Source organism: Schistocerca serialis, chromosome 2 (genome assembly GCF_023864345.2).
Source record: "Schistocerca serialis cubense isolate TAMUIC-IGC-003099 chromosome 2, iqSchSeri2.2, whole genome shotgun sequence".
Taxonomy (NCBI): domain Eukaryota; kingdom Metazoa; phylum Arthropoda; class Insecta; order Orthoptera; family Acrididae; genus Schistocerca; species Schistocerca serialis.
The window spans coordinates 218,747,744-218,770,966 of NC_064639.1; the positions used below are offsets into that span (position 1 = coordinate 218,747,744).

Here is a 23,223-nt window from a genome sequence, read left to right on the forward strand (position 1 = left end):
GTTGCTCTGGATGGTTACTCCAAAGTAGTTTACAACTGTTACTGTTTCCAGTGATTTACTGCCAACTACATAATTGAACTTTAATGGAAGTCTTTATCTATTTATAAACAATAGTTTAAATTTGTTAATGATAAGACTCACTGCCAGTCACTGCACCAATTGTTGATCTTCTGCAGGTCTCTTTACACTTTGATATAGTCTTTTGACGTTGTGACCTTTCTACAGACAATAGTGTTATCTGCAAACGGCCTCACTGGGCTTCCAACCTCATGTGCTAGACCATTTAAATAAATCATAGAAAGTAATTGTCCTATAAGACTCACTTGGGATGTCTCAGAGTTATTTTACATGTCAGTTTCATTCTATTAAGAAGAGTGAGTTGAATTCTATGTACTAGAAAATTAGGAATCCAGTCACAAGTTCATACTTTGTTCACTAAACAATAATTAAACCCAGAAGTCAAGGAACATGGCAACATGCTGGGCACCATTGTCTATTGCACTCTGACTCATATGGACTAACAAAGGGAGCTGAGTCTCAGAATTTCTGTTTGCAGAATACATGCAGTCTTTCATAGGTGAGGTCTTTGTTCTCCAGTGTTTTAATGAGTTTGCATAATACATGTTCCACAATCATACACCATACTGTCATCAGCAACATAAGCCTACAATATTTGTGTCTGTTTGACAACTCTTCTTGAAAACAGAAATCATCTATGCTTCTTTAATTACTTAGTACCATTTGTGGCTCCTGCAACCTATGATAAATTGTCGCTAGAAGAAGAGTTGAATCTCACAACTATCTCATCCAGCGTAAAAGACTTTTCACTGTTGAGTGATTACAGGTGATTTTTTAAACTGTATTGCAATCTTCGGCAATAAAAACATTTCAGAAGGCTGCATGCAATATTTCAGCCTTGTCTGTGTCATTTTTCTTTCAATGCCTGTGTGGTCTTTCTAAGCACATACAGCTAACAGCTGCTATTTATTTTGTTCAAATTCATTTTAAGGTACAAAAGTTAAGTTTTAGCAAGTTCTGAATTTCTTGCAACGAATGACAGTATGATTAAATTTAATTCTTATTGCAGTTCCTATTAGAGTAACCAACAGCTTAAATAGCTATCAGTATTACAGGAAAATATGCAGGAAAGGATTACCGCTGCTAAAAAAACAGTATAATAACAAAGTTATTGAAAAGTCTGAAAATAAATCAAATGCAGTAGAAAGCAATGTTTTAACGTCGTGTATGTTTAAAGGAAGAGGGGGAAGATGGGGTTTGAAGTCCCAGTGACGAGGTCATTGGAGGCGGAGCAGAAGCTCGGTTTGGAGAAGAAAATCAGTCGTCCCCTCTCAAAGGAACCACCCAGGCATTTAATTTATGCGATTTACGGAACTCATGGAAAACTTGGATCTGAATGGCCAGACATCAGATCGATCAGTAGTCCAATCAGATTCACGTATCATTAACACTGCGATCTAATAGCTGCGATAGTAAATTAAAAGCGCATCAATTTAACAAATTGCCACTAGCGACGCCTAAACATGACTCCATACGTCCCATAAATGCGAATACTTATACAGGTCCAACCGCAATTTGATCTCTCGACAATGATCAACTTACATTTTTATGACATGTGCTATGCTTCAATCTTGCATAATACTTAAAGAGTTTGACAATGAATGCCATCATTTACTCTCTTACAGGCACATAAATTTCAGTCACTTTAAGTACAGAATAACTCACTCAGGATCTAAGTATCGCTACATATTTATCTGTATTGGAGGCGTGACTGTTTCATTTCTTCGTACAATCGGTGAAGAAATTCAGACAACTTTGTGGTATTATGCTACATATCTTAGGAAAATGATTTGCTGATAGTGCCATTTAAAATGGGTGGCAGAATGCAACGAATCAGTTTCACCAACGTGGTACTCGTAAAAAAAATCATGCATTATTAATTAACTACCAATATTTGATTATTTCTGCTACCAATTTGTAAGATATGTACCTGTATTTTAAACAATAAATTACTGCTTTCTCCCTTTAAAAATTAATGACGAGAAATAGATCTGCTGTACGCTTTGGAACGATGTCAAAGCTGGCCAAATAAATTGTGGTGTATAGTCTCTGGTAGTAGATGAAGCTTTGGCGTCGTGTGGTTTGTGTTTCGTATTTGTAGTGGTAAAGATATGTCACGATGTAGCCAAACGATGATTAGATCCACTAGTGATCCTCTTTCGCATAACGGTTGCACGGTAGCGCGTCATTAGTGACGGCATGTAGCAGACTGTCACTTTCAAAACGCCGTCTCTCTGGGGAGAACTTCTTTTCATGGATATTTTGAAATCCGCATCGAAAGAAGTATGGCGTCTGGCGGTCGGAGGGGCGTCTGTGCAACGCAAAGAGTTGGTCAGGAGCAAACAGGCGAAGAATCGTCAGAAAGTGATGGAGAAACCGAACCAGCTAAATCGTTCCATCGCAGGCTATCAACGAACAAAGAGATCAAATCATCCGTAAGTCATTTTGAGCACGTTTTGTATGGCTTGCCGGCGTTTGTGTTTTGATCAAAAGAGGCGTGGTCTTTGTTTACATGCTGTTGTGTCGTCTGCTAACGCGTTCCCAGCGATGGTACAGAGTATCGATAGTTAATTGTTTTTGAGGCATCAGCTTATTAGTTGCTGTAGGTCGGGGTTAAAACTCAGGGCAGACAATAAATGTTCTTCGGAGTTAAAACCGATTTTGGTTGAAGACACCTGTAACTTCACAAAACATTTTGTGACAGACTCTTCGAGTATCGTACTTTATCGAACAGGTTTGAACAGTATGTTTAAAAAACTGTACATTTTTTCCTGAGCATTGGATAAAAATAGCTACATCGAAATATCGTTTTCGAAATAATTAGAAACTGCTCACATTGTAGCGTCATTCATGACAACGTGTTATTCAACAACATACCTAAGGTGACTGGCATCACCTTGTGGTTTTTAAGCATTATCTCGTGTGCAAATAATTTAAAGTAGGCCAATTAGTTTGAAATGAGTTGTTTTTATTGCGTCGTATTTGTTGTATATTTTCTGAACAACTTCCTGCAGCATCGGTACGAAACTAAAGTCTGACAACAACGTATCATTTGCTTTCAGGTGTGTGAGAACGTTCATGCCGAACATATTACATGTTTTGTGCTTCATGTTTCATTAAAAGACAGGAATTTGAATCTATATTCGTTGATGTCTCAGTTCCGCAAATTCGAATTCTACGGAACTGGCAAATCACCCGTCGTGCGTACTTGATTTCCATATTTCAAAAGAAATCGCGTAGGGTAATAGTTCGATGGCGTGTAACATGTTGTATTTAAATAGGCCGTTTTTTGCTTCAGCCATACTTGCTTGTGGACGTGTTGTTAGTATCAGTTAAAGTTTTATGTGCATGATTTTAATTACAACTAAAACTGACTTATGTTTCATCACCTTATCAGTGTTTTCAGGCGCGCGCACACAACACATTCTGTGAAAGACGCCAGAATCTGTTTACATATTCATAATAAAGGAATACTAAGAATTTTTGTAGATCATTTATGTCTGATTCTTGCGCCCCACGCCTCGGTTGACGTTTATTCGTGGTGCATGTCGTGACATAAGAAATAATCTAGTTATATTCGTCCAGAACAGACTGTGGTCTTTACACTTTTTTTCAGCAATACTGAGAGCCAGTTATGTGTTGTGTGGCACTGTACTATTTGAAATTACGCCACTCACAGTCCTGAGCATCAAAAATAAAAGATAAAACTTTTTGGATTGCATGCTTTTTTTGCTGTTATTCTGAAAGGAAACCTGCACATCATATGAAAACAAACAGCACTGTAGCTTCGTAATATACAAGGAAAGATGAACGCATAATTTCAGTAATTAAGTATTGTTTTTGTAACCAATCTTCACGCAGAAGACCCTACGTCACCAGCAATTGTTATTATCGTGGAGCCCATATGAAAGTGATGAAAATAAACGGCGTTTGTGAAGCAATTACTATCGATTCTGTCAATTTTGATAAGTATGAGGGGAGATACTCTCTCTGTGTCTTAGACTGAGATTAAATATTTCTTGATGAAACTAAGACTTAAGTGTTCACGTGCAGCCTACATAAATTGCAAATATTGACAGATGTGTTAAAATTTGATACGATTTCATTGTAGTCTTTGACTGCTACTTTGTTTCTTCAAGCTGTATGTTGTCTTTCACCTTTATCTTTGTAACTGTAATAAATGTGATAAAGGCTGCTTGTTGTACATTTCCACAAGTTTGCTGTGGGCAGTATTTCCTTGAACTGGATACTGAAGTGAATAGCATATCGAAATGACATAGGGTGTAGGTACTAATGGAAACAGTATATTACAATGTAGGAGTAGGATTAGTGGCTAGACTAGAATAATAATTTTTTATTCTAGTGCTACATAAATTTTCAAGTAAGGAAAATATTCTAGTGAAGTTATTTCTCACGACAACAAAACTTATTTTAATTGTGACTAGAAATTCATATTGTAGCTCTTTCTAGAGTTGTGTGTGTAATGTGCCAGGAAGATGGGTATCGACAATAAATAGAGAGGCATTTATAAATAATCTGAAGTGTAACAAGAATTTCATGTCTGGGATGATTCTCAGAGCTGTTTCTAGAACTAATGCAGTTTTATGAAAGAGGACTGAAATTGCTCATCTTTTTTTTTTTTTAATGTTGGTGAATACTGGTTACAGTTTCCTTCAAAACAGCAGTTTTTTGCAGATTGATGAGATACATATTTTTTCACTCTACTCCAGTCTTGGCATGATGTTTGCTGCTTAGATTGTTTAGTAAATCATTAAGTGCCTCTGTAGACAGATGATCTGCCTTGCATGTAAATAATGTCATTGTTTTTGTACATAAATAGAACACCCATGTTTTGATCCCTGTCCCACTTCCTCTTTCCCCCTCCCCCTCCCCCCTTCCTGCTCCCCACATACATACCTTTTTTTTCTCCTCAGTACCTGTCTCCTGGTGCTATCTAAAACTGTATATATTGTGTAGCACATAATTAAAACTGCTTCTTTTCTTACTCATTATTGCTATACTGACTAATAACCGAGACTGCAAGATTCACTGCTGAAGCAAAAATGAATCTGAGAGAAATCTGGAAAATATGTAATGTGGTTGTGAAGCTGACATAACTGCCAAAATAGGTGACGTGATGCAATACATATGGTTGTCCATGCCAAATGCTGGGAGCACAGTTGGCTGTGAAGGATTTATTAATAGCAACATGTGACTAATAATGACTGTTTTGTGGAATATGAAAGCCTAAAATTGTAGCTTATTGACACATAGTTACCATTCCACAAAAAGAGAACATGATGTAAAAGAACAGAAACAAATTTGTAGAGGCTGTTTCATCCATAAAAATAACCAAATCTCTCTCTCTCTCTCTCTCTCTCTCTCTCTCTCTCTCACTCACTCTCTGAATGAACTGCAAAGAAAGTGCAGTACACATAATTACAAAATTGTGTGTTATGATTAGCAAATAGTGTATACTAAATGAAAATTGCACATAATAACTTAGGTATTCTTGATGTACTGCTGTTTGGAACAGCAGTTACCTCAATAAGAATGAAAGATTTGCTTTAGTCCACAGTCACACTTTTATGGTGCCAAATGACTACCTGTTTCAGTACCAAATACCATCATCAGGGAACTGTATGATCAAAAATATCACTGTGAATGATTTTAATTATGCAGTCTGATGTTTTTTAGATATGAGATGCCAAAGGTGTCTGCAAGGTAGTGGGGAATCTGAAGTACCATAATGTTCTTATATTCCATCACGGATTTTCCATTGTTTGAAAAATCACAATTATTGAGTATTCCCCCCACCCACACCCTGGCCACTCACTAGATAATTGTGCAGGCACCTGTGATCATTTGACAAGACAAAAGAGTGACTGTGGATTAAACCAGTTAAATTCTTTTCTTGATTAACTTGTTCATATTTGAGGATGTTTTACAAGCATATGAAGCATCAGATTGTGACACTAAGGTAAGTGTATTATGTAAACAGTAAGGAGTAAATACAGCATGAATGTGTCAGTTCCATACTTCACGAGAAGCACTGAGGTCTAAAGTGTAAGATTGATTTAGACAGTGCAGTGGAGCTTTCATGTTTTATAAATTTATCCCCACTCTACCCACTAGTAAGTCTCTGTGATACTTTCTTCCACCCATTACAAATTTTCAGAGAAAAATAGTTTGTCCAGCCATGGTTGCATAAAAAGCACCAACTTTTTAACCACCCAATCAAAGAACTTCTGGTGACCAGGAGGTTGTGGGTTCAAAACCTGTGCAGCGTGGATGTGAATTTTAATTTGTGAGTTATCCTGTGTTGTTTTCTTGTGTCAACTATGTAGGTTAAGGGAACCTTACAAATCCATAATACTAATTAGAAGCAGTGCAAAGTATTTCGCTGAGCTGTGTAATGATGAATAAGGATACACACCAAGATGTTCGCATTGCTAGGATTTACGATTTGACCATAATATATGAGTTAAGCACAGGCTGAAGACATTCAAAATGTATGTTAATCTGGTGTACAGTTTGGACATGGAAGATTTGTTATGAGCTAAAATACATTCTCAGCAATTTTTCTTAATAAGCACAGAAAGAAAGAACAGCATCAACATCCAAAAAAAAGATGCTTATACGTTCAACAAGTTAGATGGATAATTTCTCTGTACAACTGATATAAATTTGAAAATTTTTTTCTCAGTTGATAACCAGCCAGTTTTCAACAAAGCCTGCTTGGTTAATTCTTTTTCAAAAACAACTACATGTGGTTTTCCCAAACAATTGAACTGAGACAGTTTGAGAATTCAATATACATTATTGCCCAAAAACGTTATAACCACATGGTTAATAACGTATTGGTTCACGTCTGGAATGCTAAACAGCACCCATTCTTCCAAATATGGATTCGAAAATTTCTTGGTGTGTTCCTGGTGGTATGTGGCTCCTGATATTTACGCACAGTTTGAAACGTTGAAAATCTCGGACTGGTGGATTTGAATGTGGAGTGGGCGCCTGGAGTTCACTGTTATGCTCTTCAAACCATTGTAGCACGATTCTGTCCCAGTGAAATGGAGAGCTCTCCTTTTGGAAGATTCCATCAGGACAGACATCGAGTGTGAAGGGATGTAGGTGACCTGTAATAGTGTTCACAGTCCACAACTGCCATAGCATAAGACTGCCCCCAACAGCCTTCGTCACTGACATGAAACATACTCAGAGCAGTCGTTCATGTGGGTGATGGTGTATCTGGAGATGATCAGTGATCTGGTGTCGCAGGAAACCTAATGATATGATTCATCCAAATAGGTAACACGTTTCCATTGGTCCTGGTCCAATGTCGATGATCCCGTGCCCACTGCAATCACAATTGACAGTATTGTTGAGTCTATGTGGAAAACTGTAAGGTTAATCTTCTGGAGCCCATGTTCAAGAATGTTCCCTGAACGGCATGTTCTGAAATGCTCGTGCCTGCACTAGCATTGTACTCTGTCGTCAGATCACTGCCTACCCTACTTTACAGAGCGGGCAAGACTTTGCCCTCCACTTTCTGCGATGAGCTGTGGACGTCCGTCGTCCAACGCCTTGTCACCTACTCTTGATTTCACCATCTTCTACTGGTTTCCGTAGATGCCCAAGACAGTAGCATGCGAATAGCAGACGAGCGTCGTTTCTGAGATGTTTGTACCCAGGCGCCAGGCCTTTTGACTGTGAGAGTCTTGTGGGACTCTCACAGTCAAAAGGCTGCATTTTGACGACGACATGTACTCATGCCAGATCGTTTTATAGTCTGACAGAATGTAACTTTGCAGTGTTACTTGCAAATGGCCATAAGGCCGAAATTGCAGTAGTAACAATAAATATTTTATACAGTCAGCGGCGACTATGATTACTTTTAAGAAAAAACGTCTAATTACAGTCCATACAGAGGCATCTAAACATTTTTTTTTCTTGTACGTCGCACACGAAAGTAAGATGGTACAAAGGAGAGGACATGCACTTCACAGTGGTTTGCAGAGTGTAGATGTAATTACGGACTCCATTCTTGTAAGGATACTGCGGAGATGCGATTTGCGTGCAAAAGTGGTAGCTTGCTTCTGTGGCATACTCTGCAGTATGCTATACGAGTCCAAACCCAACCCCGTACGGTTGTCAAGATTGAACGGAGCAGGATGCAATGAGGAAGATATGTTCACGCTGGAGAGCGCCAAGAAAACATTATTCGCAACAAAACATTTACTGATCAGAAGTACATGGTTATAATCCTCTGGTACTGGCAGCTACGCCAGCCCAGCGGAGTGCAGACCCAGCAGCAGAAACGAACATACGTCGCCGGTAGTTCTGCTGCGTTGTGGAAGGCTCATGTGGCGGTTGTTACGTCACAGCTCGGTCGATGGCCCCCAGGCCCCGACAGGCTCGGCCCTCGCTGGACAGTAGCCTTTGCGGGCCGATCTCTGGAATGCTCTCATTGATGACATGTACCATCCTACAGTACTCGTTGTCCTGGTGAATCTAACCTGCAGCTTCCATGTAGGAGACCGAGGCTGGCAGCATCAGTGTTCGCACCAGGAAAGGGCGAGCAGCAGCAGTAGTAGTAGTAGTAGTAGTGGCTCGTCCGCATGATGGGTGGCGTACAGTTTCCTGGCCCTGCTGATCAAGACTCCAGAAGCCAGCAGACTGATGGCGGTCCCTGCACCCCATCAGTGGTGACTGCAGCTTGCAGTGGCAGACTCTCTCCAGTGAGACTTGGGACTCCATAGACACTTTTACACGATTAGGCACATGGAAGGTCGGCTGACATAACCTCCCCAGTACCGTGGCACTGCTGCGACTGAGAGTGAGATTAAGAAAGACATAGTACACTGAAGAGCTAAAGAAACAGGCAGACCTGCCAAATATCGTGTAGGACCCCGGCCGCAACACGACGTGGCATGGACCCGGCTAATGTCTGAAGTAGTGCTGGAGGGAGCTGACACCATGAATCCTGCAGGGCTGTCCATAAATCCGTAACAGTACGAGGGAGTGGAGATCTTTTCTGGATAGCATGTTGCAAGGCATCCCAGATATGCTCAATAATGTTCACGTTTGGGGAATTTATTGGCCAGCGGAAGTGTTTAAACTCAGAAGTGTATTCCTGGAGCCAATCTGTAGCAACTCTGGACGTGTTGGGTGTTGCATTGTCCTGCTGGAGTTGCCTAAGTCCATCGGAGAGCACAGTGGATATGAATGGATGTAGGTGATTAGGTGATGCTTACAGACGTTTCACTTGTCCGAGTCGTATCTAGACGCATCAGGGTCCCATATCAAACTGCACACGCCTCACACCATTACAGAGCCTCCACTAGCGTGAACAGTACCCTGCTGATATGCAGGGTCCATAGATTCATGATGATGCCTCCATATACGTCCATCCGCTCGATACAATTTGAAACGAGACTCGTCCGACCAGGCAACATGTTTCCAGTTATTAACAGTCCAATGTCAGTGCTGACGGCAGCAGGCGAGACGTAAAGCTTTGTGTCGTGCAGTCATCAAGGGTACACGAATGGGCCGTCAGCTCCAAAAGCCCATATCGATGATACTTTATTGAATGGTTAGCACGCTGACACCTGTGACGGCTCAGCATTCCAATCAGCAGCAATTTTCGGAAGGTTGCACTTCTGTCACGTTGAACGATTCTCTTCAGTCGTCGTTGGTCCCGTTCTTGCAGGATCTTTTTCCAGCCAAAGTCTTGTCGGAGATTTGATGTTGCACTGGATTCCTGATATTCACTGTACACTCGTGCAATGGTCGTACGGGAAAGTCCCCACTTTATCGTTACCTCGGAGGTCCTGTGTGCCATCGCTCGTGCGCCCACTATAACACCACGTTCAAACTCACTTAAATCTAGATAACCTGGCATTGTAGGAGCAGTAACCGATCTAACAACTGCGCCGGACAATTGTGGTCTTATATAGGCGTTGCGGCCCGCAGCGCCGTCTTCTGCCTGTTTGCATACACTTTGTGATCAGAATTATCCGAACACTTGGCTGAAAATTACTTCATTCTTCAAAATTACTACATTCAATCAGGTGCTGGAAGGTTTCTTGGGGAATGACAACCCATTCTTCACGGAGTGCTGCACTGAGGAGAGTTATCGATGTCGGTCAGTGAGACCTGGCACGAATTCGGCGTTCCAAAAAATCACAAAGGTGTTCTATACGATTCAGGTGAGAACACTGTGCAGGCCAGTCCAGTTATTGTCGCGTAACCACTCCGCCACAGGCCGTCCATTATGAACAGGTGCTCGATCGTGTTGAAAGATGCAGTCGCAGTTGCTCTTCAACAGTAGGAACCAAGAAGGTGCTTAAAACATCAATGTAGGCCTGTGCTGTGATAGTTCGACGCAAAGCGGGGTGTAAGCCCCCTCCATGAAAAAGACGACCACACCATAACACCACCGCCTCCGAATTTTACTGTTGGCACTACACATGCTGGCATATGACGTTCACCAGGCATTCGCCTTACCCACAGCCTGCCATCGGATCGCCACATTGTGTACCGTGATTCGTCACTCCACACATTATTTTTCCACTGTTCGCTCGTCCAGTGCTTACGCTCCTTACATCAAGCATTTACCGGCGTGATGTGTGGCTTATGAGCAGCCGCTCGACCATGAAATACAAGTTTTCTCACCTCCCGCTTAACTGTCCTAGTACTTGCAGTGGATCCAGATGCAGTTTGGAATTCTTGTGTGATGGTCAGGATAGATGCTTGCCTATTGCACATTACGATCCTCTTCAACTATCGGCGGTCTCTGTCAATCAACAGAGGAGATCGGCCTGTACGCTTTTCTGCTGTATATGTCCCTTTACGTTTTCACTTCAGTATCACGTCAGGAACAGTGTACCTAGGGATGTTTAGTTGTGTGGAAATCTCACGTACAGACGTATGACACAAGTGATACCCAGTCGCCTGACCATGTTCGAAGTCCGTGAGTTCTGCGGAGCACCCAAATCTGCTCTCTGAAGGTGTCTAATGACTACTGAGGTTGCTGATACGGAGTACCTGGCAGTAGGTGGTAGCACTATGCATCTAGTATTTTGGGCGTGTCCGGATACTTCTGATCTCATAGTGTATCTCTATATTTGAATATGCATGCCTACACCAGTTTTCTTAGCGCTTCAGTGTATTTGTACTGTCGCTTTCTGTGCTTTCTGCAGCAGTGGGAGTAACAGTGACGTGTGTACTAGTTTTCTCGTGAGGTTAGCTGCCGGCCGGCGTGACCGAGCGGATCTAGGCGCTACAGTCTGTAACCGCGTAATCGCTACGGTCGCAGGTTCGAATCCTGTCTCGGGCATGGGTGTGTGTGATGTCCTTAGGTTAGTTAGGTTTAAGTAGTTCTAAGGTCTAGGGGACTGATGACCTCAGAAGTTAAGTCCCGAAGTGCTCAGAGCCATTTGAACCATTTGAGGTTAGCTCTCCTAGTGGCTTCAGACTCTCGCGACTTCATCTTTCAGACGTCTTTTTCTGCTGAGTCAATGGCTGAATAGTTACTGTTGTGTTGTAGCTAGGCTTTGTTGTATCACTCTGCTTTATTACCTGTGTGACGATATTTGTCGCCACGAGACTCAGCATAAAGTGTGTGAGGATTATTTGAGTACAGGGGACACTTCAATTTCTCCCACACGTAGGTATCACAAAGACAGAGATTGGGTGATAGAGGTGGCCAGAAGATTAGAGTGCCTCTGCTGATTGTCCTCTCCTCACTGAACAACTCAGGCATTCGTGACACACCTCATGCACTCGTGACAGGGTGGTTACGGCGGTGTGTACTGTGTTGTTCTGTACTGCTGAAACAATACAGTCGTTCATCTTCTGTGAGTTGATCCACAAATGGATTAAACATCTGGACATTCCAGTTAGCATTAATAGCTTGGTGGGGAAAAAAAAATGTGTGAAAAATTTGACACGAATTATTGCCCACCAAAGACCAATCTTGAGATTATGCAACAGCCCTTCAAAGTACTGATGGGGATTTTTTGATGCGTACTAATGCATGTCGTGTAAGTTCACACACTGTAACAAGGTGAACTAAGTCTCGTCTGAAGAAGTGAATAACAGTGGATCTAAAAGCTCTGATTCCACTTCACTCAGAAACCAGCAGCAGAGCTCAACATGTGAAAGTTCGAGTGTACGTTTTAGCTCATGCACAATGGTAAATTTGTGAGGATTCAGATGCAGGTCCTTTTTAATAATGTTTGGATACAACCATCTCTTAACTCCCACTTGCACAGATAAATGGTACTGATATTTAATCAGATTTTCTTGCAGGCAGTCCTTAACCCAAGGAATGTTTTCTGTTATTCAAATACTCTTTTCAAATAGTTACTGTTTTTATTCACTACAGAACCCTTTCGGCGCCACTTTGCCCCTAATTTTACATTGTAGACTTTGCTGGAAGTTTCTCCAAAACACTACTAGGTTTAATCTCGTGCGCAAACACTTCCACAACGTTTTCCACAAACCGTGCATAATACTCAGCAATGAATATGCACTGTTTTGTGTGCGCATCGTTTTGTAATTCATTTAACGGGTCACTAAAAACATCTGCTCCTCTCACTCGCTAAAAAATAACGCCACAGCAAAGCACTTAGGACAGGGCATACAGTAGGTGCGCTAGAACAAACATCTGAGAGCAAACACTCAGTGCATCGAAATCATAATTCCCTGCATTTCCCATCATGAGCAGTTCCCCTGTTCATTAACGAGAGCCAATTGCGTGTCAACGCGAAAAACAGAATAGTAATGCATCAAAACCAATTCTGGCACAGGTAAACATTGAGCGATGGGCCGCTCAAGGTCTAAGTCAAGTTCACCACATACGCCTCTAGGGCAGTTGTGTGTGGTGTAGTCAAGGTCACTATGTAACGAGATACATTTCACGTGTTTGTCTACACCTCTTGGGCAATTGTATGAAATAAAAAATGTCGCGAAAAGCAAGATCACCTAGCCACTTTACCGCTTTTGGGACAGATACTAACCCAAGACAAGGGCACTCTGCCCTCTCCTCCCCCTTTGTCTCGCTAGGCCAATAGGATGACTTAATCAAGTTCCCCTTTTCCATTTTATGATTATTATTCCAATTATGTTTCATCCTTCAAGGTCTGTTGAGTGTTGTGAATGGGTCATCAGAGAGATTAGTCACGGCCCCCACGCATAATAACTACACTCTGTTGTAAGTATTATTAGCCCCTTCCTCTCATTAGCATAATTCATTGATATTTGCAGTACTGTGGTAATTTGCAATTTTTGCAGTTAGTGGCTGGAGACGACCGGAACAAATACTGCTAATTACATCATATATGCAACGCCAAGTGCCGGCGGGAAGTGTCGGTTTCGTTTCCCGTTACGAACGAAATGATATTAATGCGGAATTTTATGTAGTCGTTCAGTATAATGGTACCGAAATAGTCTAGTTCGACATTCATTTAATTGGTATGTATTGACAGGGACATTGAAATCGTGAACAAACCACAACACATCGATAAGTACCTTCAACATCGCAGCGAGTCAGCAATCGTTGGTTAATATATTAAAAAACTAGAAACCCGCCTCGATTGCGAAAAAAGCACCTAGTGTTAACCTAGGTTTCGGCGTAGATAACTACACCTTCTTCAGAACAATAAAACCCACAAGTGTCTAAAGTTTGTGCTTTCCTTTTTTTCCTTTATAAATGTGTAGCCATGGTGTTCTTTTAATAATTGACAAAGGTCTCCTTAGACACTTGTGGGTTTTATTGTTCTGAGGAAGGTGTAGTTATCTACGCCGAAACCTAGCTTAACACTAGGTGCTTTTTTCGTAATCGAGGCGGGTTTCTAGTTTTTTAACATCGATAAGTATCCCACAACGATGAACAATTTGTTGTATGAGGATTTGTAAGTGACCTTCTTTGTGGATAAGTTAAGCACTTCTTGGGCTCCTTACGATGCGTGTGAATCTGACACTCGCCTCATGTAAATTTAGATTAATTACCTTATTCCGTATTTCACTATGACGGTGGAATATCCATAGGTTTCTTGACCACTATTGGGTTATCCGAACAGTTTATAAGCGACAGTGTAAACTTAACGAGGTTTTCTCATGAACATGCGTCCATAACAACGTGTTTCCTAATGTTAAGCGTCACCTGCAAATCTTTGCCCCAAGCATTGATCATATTCATTTCGCCACAATTTTCTGATGCCACAGCATCCCATTGTATAACCACATCAGCAAACAGCCCCAGATGGTACTAACATCAGGTCACAATAGCAAACAAAATGAATAGCAACAATTTTATCCACTTTCCCGAGGCAGTTTCGATACAGGTTCGCTTTTGATTAGACCTGTCAAATGAAGACTACGTACAGAGTACTGTTTGGCAGTTGATCTTCAATCCGAGTCATTACATAGTACTGCTCGTATCTTGTTGTTTAAAAGTCGTAGCAGTAATACTGGCGACCTTCAAGTCCCACTTGAAATTTGAAATTGGTTGCCGATTGGACTTATTTTTGTCCCGATGCAAGCATTTCTTGGATTACTAATATTAAAACGAAGTCATATAGTTTTTTTAGTTTGCATCTGTATCGCTTTTGAGAGCGTATCAGTGCAAAACAGGCGCTCGGGATTTTAAAACTACTGACAATCACACTTACTGAGTTTGATATTCGAAATGGCAGGTTAATAACTATGTTGCTGTTCTTTGAATAATTTCATTTCAGAAGTTTATAAATGCCTTTATTATGTGCAACTGTAGCGTCCTGCTTCTGTGCTCTTAATTTGCTGAAGAAATAATATATGTTGTAAAGATGTCTGGCAGATAGCTTCGTTGCTGAATAGTTAAGTATTGGTATTCAAATGCAAAACCCAGAAAACCACTGTTTTTAAAGAAACCTCTTCTCTGAGTCGCATAAAAATAAGAACTGCCTAGAATCTGAACAGTGAACAGAGCGAGGTAATCTTAAAGGAACGTCAACGTAACAGGTCCTTCACATTAGATGCTCTGGGGTAACCAAGTGGATGATAACTCTGGTGAAGAACGACCCCTGCACAAGATGACACCCTCTTCTCTCTAATGGAGCATACTCTGCGATTAATATTCACTGCAAGTTAGAATAGTGAAACAGATTGAGACACAGACTAGGATAATATGGGAAAATGCAGATACGAAATGGGAACACAAGCTATCCGCATTTGGGCAGACGGAGTAATCGAAATTTGCAGCATAAGCTGTAGGACCAATATAAGCAATGGATATATAGGAGAACGGTGACACCACACACACACACACACACACACACACACACACACACACACACACACTTAGGGAAAAAATGCATTATCCACGTGGAGCAAGAGGAATTTGTAGTAGAGGCTGTAGAATTTTAATGTAACCACTAGATACAGGAGAGCGATGACACCATATATATGTTCAGGAATTCCGATCTCTGCCGCATTCAGTCATTGAAAGAATTCACTGGCGACAAATTAAAATTTGTACCAAGGCCGGGAGTCGGACCCAGATCTCCTCACTAGGCAGTTGCATTAACCATCTATGCCAGCTTGGCACAGTGGTTAGACGCAACTGCACAGACTACCAGAACACGTTCCTTCCCCCTCCCCCTCACAAATTCACATTTGCGGCACACTACCAATGAAGCGTCCCCTAGCCCTTCTTGCTCGTCGCATCACGTGAAGTCCTGCAAGAAGTCTTGCGAAGAGCGCTCTGTATTGAATGATCATATTAGCATAGACCACATGTGGATTAGATTAGATTAGATTTACTTTCATTCCAATTGATCCTTAGCGAGGAGGTCCTCCAGGTTGTAGAACATTTCAGAAAAACAATAAAACATGACAAATATTTACAACTGAAACAAATAAGCTAATGTACCTGCCACAGTTCCCAAGCGGAATGATCATTTTCTTTGATGAACACTATATGAAAGAATCATTTTACAAACACTCATTTACTAAAATTGCATTAATACACTGAACTTAAAATTAAAAAAATGTTTTTATTTATTTATAAGATAAGGAACATATAATAGAACTACTACAATACTTATTTACAATGCACACATTACTGCACTGTTCCCTAAACAGGCTTTTGCAGTATGTTCTTGATTTCACATGACATATAACTCTTATTGCACATTTTTGTGCCCAGAAAACTTAAGCTTGGCTTGATGAATTACCCCAAAAAATAATCCCATATGACATTATACACTCCTGGAAATGGAAAAAAGAACACATTGACACCGGTGTGTCAGACCCACCATACTTGCTCCGGACGCTGCGAGAGGGCTGTACAAGCAATGATCACACGCACGGCACAGCGGACACACCAGGAACCGCGGTGTTGGCCGTCGAATGGCGCTAGCTGCGCAGCATTTGTGCACCGCCGCCGTCAGTGTCAGCCAGTTTGCCGTGGCATACGGAGCTCCATCGCAGTCTTTAACACTGGTAGCATGCCGCGACAGCGTGGACGTGAACCGTATGTGCAGTTGACGGACTTTGAGCGAGGGCGTATAGTGGGCATGTGGGAGGCCGGGTGGACGTACCGCCGAATTGCTCAACACGTGGGGCGTGAGGTCTCCACAGTACATCGATGTTGTCGCCAGTGGTCGGCGGAAGGTGCACGTGCCCGTCGACCTGGGACCGGACCGCAGCGACGCACGGATGCACGCCAGGACCGTAGGATCGTACGCAGTGCCGTAGGGGACCGCACCGCCACTTCCCAGCAAATTAGGGACACTGTTGCTCCTGAGGTATCGGCGAGGACCATTCGCAACCGTCTCCATGAAGCTGGGCTACGGTCCCGCACACCGTTAGGCCGCCTTCCGCTCACGCCCCAACATCGTGCAGCCCGCCTCCAGTGGTGTCGCGACAGGCGTGAATGGAGGGACGAATGGAGACGTGTCGTCTTCAGCGATGAGAGTCGCTTCTGCCTTGGTGCCAATGATGGTCGTATGCGTGTTTGGCGCCGTGCAGGTGAGCGCCACAATCAGGACAGCATACGACCGAGGCACACAGGGCCAACACCCGGCATCATGGTGTGGGGAGCGATCTCCTACACTGGCCGTACACCACTGGTGATCGTCGAGGGGACACTGAATAGTGCACGGTACATCCAAACCGTCATCGAACCCATCGTTCTACCATTCCTAGACCGGCAAGGGAACTTGCTGTTCCAACAGGACAATGCACGTCCGCATGTATCCCGTGCCACCCAACGTGCTCTAGAAGGTGTAAGTCAACTACCCTGGCCAGCAAGATCTCCGGATCTGTCCCCCATTGAGCATGTTTGGGACTGGATGAAGCGTCGTCTCACGCGGTCTGCACGTCCAGCACGAACGCTGGTCCAACTGAGGCGCCAGGTGGAAATGGCATGGCAAGCCGTTCCACAGGACTACATCCAGCATCTCTACGATCGTCTCCATGGGAGAATAGCAGCCTGCATTGCTGCGAAAGGTGGATATACACTGTACTAGTGCCGACATTGTGCATGCTCTGTTGCCTGTGTCTATGTGCCTGTGGTTCTGTCAGTGTGATCATGTGATGTATCTCACCCCAGGAATGTGTCAATAAAGTTTCCCCTTCCTGGGACAATGAATTCACGGTGTTCTTATTTCAATTTCCAGGAGTGTAGAATGAAAGTAAGCGTAATATGCCAGATTTTTCCATTTTTATATTACCTATGTCTGACACAATTCGCATTGCAAATAGAGATGTGCTAAGACGCTTCAGCAGTTCTGTGGTGTGCTCCTCCCAGTTGAATTTATTATCAAGCTGTAATGCCAAGAATTTAACACTGTCCATTTCTTCTATCTGCTTGTCATTGTATGTAAGGCATACACTCGTGGGACACCCCATACAAGTTTTGAACAGCAGTTAGTGTGTTTTTTCAAAGTTCAGTGACAAAGAATTGGCTAGGAACCAGTGATTAATGTCCACAAATGTTTTATTAGCTAATCTTTCTAAGACTACAATTGATTTGCTGTTTATTGCCATGTTTGTATCACCAGCAAACAAAACAAACTTGGCATATGGTAATGTTACTGATGAAAGGTCATTGATATACACAAGAAAAAGTAAGGTCCTAAGATGGAACCTTGTGGAACCTGACATGTTATTAGCTCCCAGTTGGATGATGCCTGATAGCTAAATCATGTCTCTTTCTTAGTAACACCCTTTGTTTCCAGCCAGAGATAAAAGATTTGAACCATTTTGCAGCATTTCCTGTTACACCATAATATTCTAATTTACTTAAAAGGGTATTGTGATTTACACAGTCAAATGCCTTTTACAGATCACAAAATATACCAGTTGCCTGCAACTTTTTGTCTAATGAATTAAGTGCACTTTCATTGTAAGTGTAGATAGCGTTCTCAGTACCCAAACCCTTTAGCATTCGGAATTGCGACTTTGACAGTATGTTATTTGTGATAAGATGGTTATAAAGCCGATTGTACATTACCTTTTCTAAAATTTTGAGAATGCTGGCAAAAGTGAAATTGGACGGAAATTTGATGCTATTTCTTTATCTTCCTTTTTAAACAGTGACTTAATTTCAGCATATTTCAACCATTCAGAAAATATGTGTTTTAATAGTAAAAAAAGGGACATTCTCGTGACATGAAGTCAAGACGAAACTGCTATATTCCCCTACATGTGGGTATACTGCATCAGCAACAGGGGTAACGGAAAAATTTGCAGGAAAACACTGGAAACCATTGTGGGGTTGTATAAAGAAGCTATGGCTGTATCATATGAAACAGATTAAGGTCTTGGGCTAGTGCACCAGCTTTGTGTAGACGATTATCATCTTATGGTGTGGATATACTACAAGACTTTGCTGTGATTTATAAGAAAAAGGAGATGTGTCATTATCTAATGAGATCAAACCACGACTTCTGTGTGTAGGAGGAGGACTTCAAGGGAAGCGGTAAAGTTATTCAAAATCCATGTGTGTGTGTGTGTGTGTGTGTGTGTGTGTGTGTGTGTGTGTGTGTGCGCGCGCGGCCTGTCTTGGCGTTTAGCATTGTGTATTGATGGATTTTTTTTCCTGGGTGGACATTTGGAAGAAGTGAAAGAAATGATCTTGTAGACACTTTGCAGATTCCCTGGCTTGGTGGGGAATCTGAATCACTGTTGAATGCTAAAGAAACCTGGTAGGGTAAGTATTAAGAGCACAAAAATTCTGGTATATTCACACAAATTATATGGAAAAATACGAAAAATATTTAAAAATATGGGAAATTTGGGTGACAAGCAAATAACAAAACTTGCTGTGGTAATATCATTGTAGTCACTTTCCTCTCAGACAACTACCGGTTGGGAGAAAAATAACACATCCATTAGTGCTTTAAAGATGTGCAGAATTTATAGCTCAGCTGGTAAGGTGCTAGATTATAAAGCAAAAAAAAAAAAAAAAAAGGTTACCTCCTTTACATTAGTGCAACTGATAGTGATAGATTCAAATTAATTCATACAGAAAAATAGGGTACCAGCCTTCTAACCAGTCGGGATATAATAGTTGCACATATTTTGTCTATGTTCACCTCCATGTCTTAGATTAGTAACTAATCCTGTACTGTTGTATGGCGTTTCCTAATTTTAAGTCATTCATCATAATTTTAGCTATTTTTTCGGTTTTTACTATGTGCACATTAATACACATAATACTTCAGACATAAAAGACATAGAAGATAAGTTGGTGTTTCGGACGCTCTGCATAGTTTACATTGCATTAGAAATACACATTCACAGATTCTAAAGTTAGCTCCTTGGAGACGGCCAAAGATGTCCATGTGAATCTCGCTCATATCACATCACAGTGCAGTAGGTTAGACTGCCTCCGCTCACTCGCCAGTGTCAGCTACATCAGAGGCAATGCTGTGTAACAGCCAGCAAGCGAGTGTCTGTGGGCACCCTGTGATTTAATAATACCACATTTTGTTGTTTAAACAAACACATACACTATTACTACAAAGCGGAACTGGTCGAACTTAAGATATGGGTGTTCTAAAGGAACGACTGCCTGGATCATTGCCGCAGCTTCGTGTAGAAGACTATCATCTTAGGCTACACCAGAATCGTACATGAGCATCGTATTGTTAAAGCTAGAGAATTACAGTTTATCAATCCATGACATTGTTCTCTACAATAGCATCAAAAATATTGATACTGCAGAATTAGGATTGGTTTCCTTTGACTTTAAAACTTATATGTAGCACTACTGTCATTCTGCAATTTGTGTCTTCTCCACATTACTGTCATATATATCCATCATGGAGGATGATCTGAATAAACTGCAACCAACATTACTAAGGTTCAATTTACGTGGTGGAGTACTGTAAGGCACCAGGAAATTACTTAAGATGAGTCTAGGGATGTGACTGCCTGTTCAGATATTTGTGTGTGTGTGTGTGTGTGTGTGTGTGTGTGTGTGTGTGTGTGTGTGTGTGTGTGTGTGTATCTGAGTAGTAGTAGTAGTAGTAGTAGTAGTAGTAGCAGAACCACTGGAGGCATCATGTTATTTTACACATTTTCGTGTAGAGGATATAGACGTTGAGATAATGGCTCCTGTTGGTGTAGATAATTTCGCTGCTTGTGGAGTAAGTTCGGTTAAGGGGTTGTTAATTGCTAATTTAGGGGTGCTAGACATGCCAGGTATGGACTGAAGTCAGAAGCAAACTGTCTGTATAGCTGCAACATACACTATGTAGTCAAAAAGTATCCGGACACCCCCAAAAACATCCGTTTTTCATATTAGGTTCATTGTGCACCATGTACTTCCAGGTATACCATATCGGCGACCACAGTAGTCACTAGACATTGTTAGAGAGCAGAATGGGGTGCTCCACAGAACTCAAGGACTTCGAACATGGTCAGTTGATTGGGTGTCACTTGTGTTATACGTCTGTACGCGAGACTTTTACACTCCTAAGCATCCCAAGGACCACTGTTTCCGATGTGATAGTGAAGTGGAAACGTGAAGGGACACGTACAGTACAAAATCGTACAGGCCGACCTCGTCTGTTGACTGAGAGAGACCGCCAACAGTTGAAGAGGGTTGTAATGTGTAATAGGCAGACAATGCCCGCCCGGCTAGCCACGCAGCCCAGCGTGTTGCTTCCCAAGAGCGAAGGCGTGCCGGTCCCCGGCACGAATCCGCCCGGCGGATTAGTGTCGAGGTTCGGTGTGCCGGCCAGCCTGTGGATGGTTTTTAAGGCGGTTTTCCATCCACCCCGGCGAATGCAGCCTGGTTTCCCTTATCGCACCTCAGTTACATTATGTCGGCGATTGCTGCGCAAACACTGTCTCCACATACGCGTACACCGTAATTACTCTACCATGCAAACATTTGGGGTTACGCTCGTCTGGTATGAGATGTTCCCTGGAGCGACCACTAGGGGCCGGACCGCACAATAACCTTGGGTTCGGTGTGGGACGGCGGTATGGTGGATGGACTGCTGTGGGCTGTTGCGGGGTTGTGAACCACTGAGGGCTATGTCGGAGCGAAGCCTCTCCGTCGTTTCTGGGTCCCTGGTTTAATACACAATAGGCAGACATCTATACAGACCGTCACACAGGAAATCCAAACTGCATCAGGATCCACTGCAAGTGCTATGATAGTAAGACGGGAGGTGAGAAAACTTGAATTACATGGTCGAGCGGCTGCTCATAAGCCGCATACCACGCCGGCAGATGCCAAACGACGCCTCGCTTGGTGTAAGGATCGTAAATATTGGACGATTGAACGGTGGAAAAACGTTGTGTGGAGAGACAAATCACGGTACACAATGTGGCGATCCGATGGCAGCCTGTGGATATGGCGAATGCACATAGTCATATGTCAGCGTGTGTAGTGCCAACAGTAAAATTCGGAGGCGGTGGTGTTATGCTGTGGTCGTGTTTTTCATGGAGGGGACTTGCACCCCTTACTGTTTTGTGTGGCACTATTACAGCACAGGCCTACATTGATGTTTTAAGCACTTTCTTGGTTCCAACTGTTGAAGAGCAATTCGGGGATGGCGATTGCATCTTTCATCACGATCGAGCACGTGTTCATAATGCAAGGCCTGTGGAGGAGTTGTTACACTACAATAACGTCCCTGTAATGGACTGGCCTGTACAGAGTCCTTACCTGAATCCTTTAGAACACCTTTGGGATGTTTTGGAACGCCGACTTCGTGCCAGGTCTAACCGACCTTTCCTCAGTGCAGCACCCCATTGCCATTCCCCAGGAAACCTTCCAGCACTTGATTGAACGTATGCCTGCGAGAGTGGAAGCTGTCATCAAGACTAAGAGTGGGCCAACACCATATTGAATTCCAGCATTACCGATGGAGGGCACCACGAATTTGTAAGTCATTTTCAGCCAGATGTCCGGATACTTTTGATCACATAGTCTACAATGTGACTATAATTAAACTTGAGCCAGTATAGATGGAAAACTATTTACTGTACGGGTATACAACTTTATAAGAATCATCGTGTTTATGTCATGACTTGTCGTTAGGCGCCGGTACTGATATGGCGGCGTAGGGTTGGACCTCAAGCATCAGTGTGCATTACAGTTTCAGTCAGCCAACATGAGTCTGGACAAGGTGAGCTGGATTTTACGCTTGAATCTGTTACATCAAAACAACTATACTACTGCTGCCCTTCGCGAGTATCGACGTAATAAAGCAATACAGGGAGGTCCTTTTTCTTCACCTGGACTGACAAACATAACTCGGAAGTTCGAATTAACTGGCAATTTGGGAATCCATTTTGGTCCCAAAGTCCTGTTGCATTTCTACTCCCACCATTCCTTGTTTCTCCATACGAAGAGTCTACAGTATTCTCAGCTTTTTAGACGGGTACACACGGCATTGTCAATTGGTCTTTGGCGTTACCGACTCGCTCGCAACGTGGTTGGTGGCTGTTTCACATGCTGGAAGTGACACACGTATGCAACAAGTGGCCCATTTATCTAAAGTCGCTGTTGTAAAACAAGCGTAACTCTTCGTCTGTAGCCTGGTTTGGCTTCTGGTATTCCCACTGCTAATAGTCGGAACGGCGGCCACTAAAATGCTGCTATTCTCTTCAGTACCGGAATTTCAAGTTTCTTCT

At 42.4% G+C, this 23,223-nt stretch overlaps 1 protein-coding gene across 2 annotated transcripts in view; it reads left to right on the forward strand.

Moving 5' to 3' along the window:
- The first annotated feature begins 2,161 nt into the window (after positions 1–2,161).
- The window catches only part of LOC126455487 (diacylglycerol kinase eta-like), a 710,073-nt gene continuing 689,011 nt past the window's right edge, over positions 2,162–23,223 (forward strand). The window contains exons 1-2 of one of the 2 annotated variants that reach the window (XR_007585328.1): positions 2,162–2,513; positions 3,695–4,229. Coding sequence is in view for 1 of the 2 variants with exons in the window: in XM_050091239.1 (XP_049947196.1) it covers positions 2,364–2,513 (150 nt within the window). In the remaining variant the exon portion in view is untranslated. Of the gene's footprint in view, positions 2,514–3,694; positions 4,230–23,223 lie in introns of those variants that run through there. The other variant, XM_050091239.1, reaches the window with a different exon arrangement.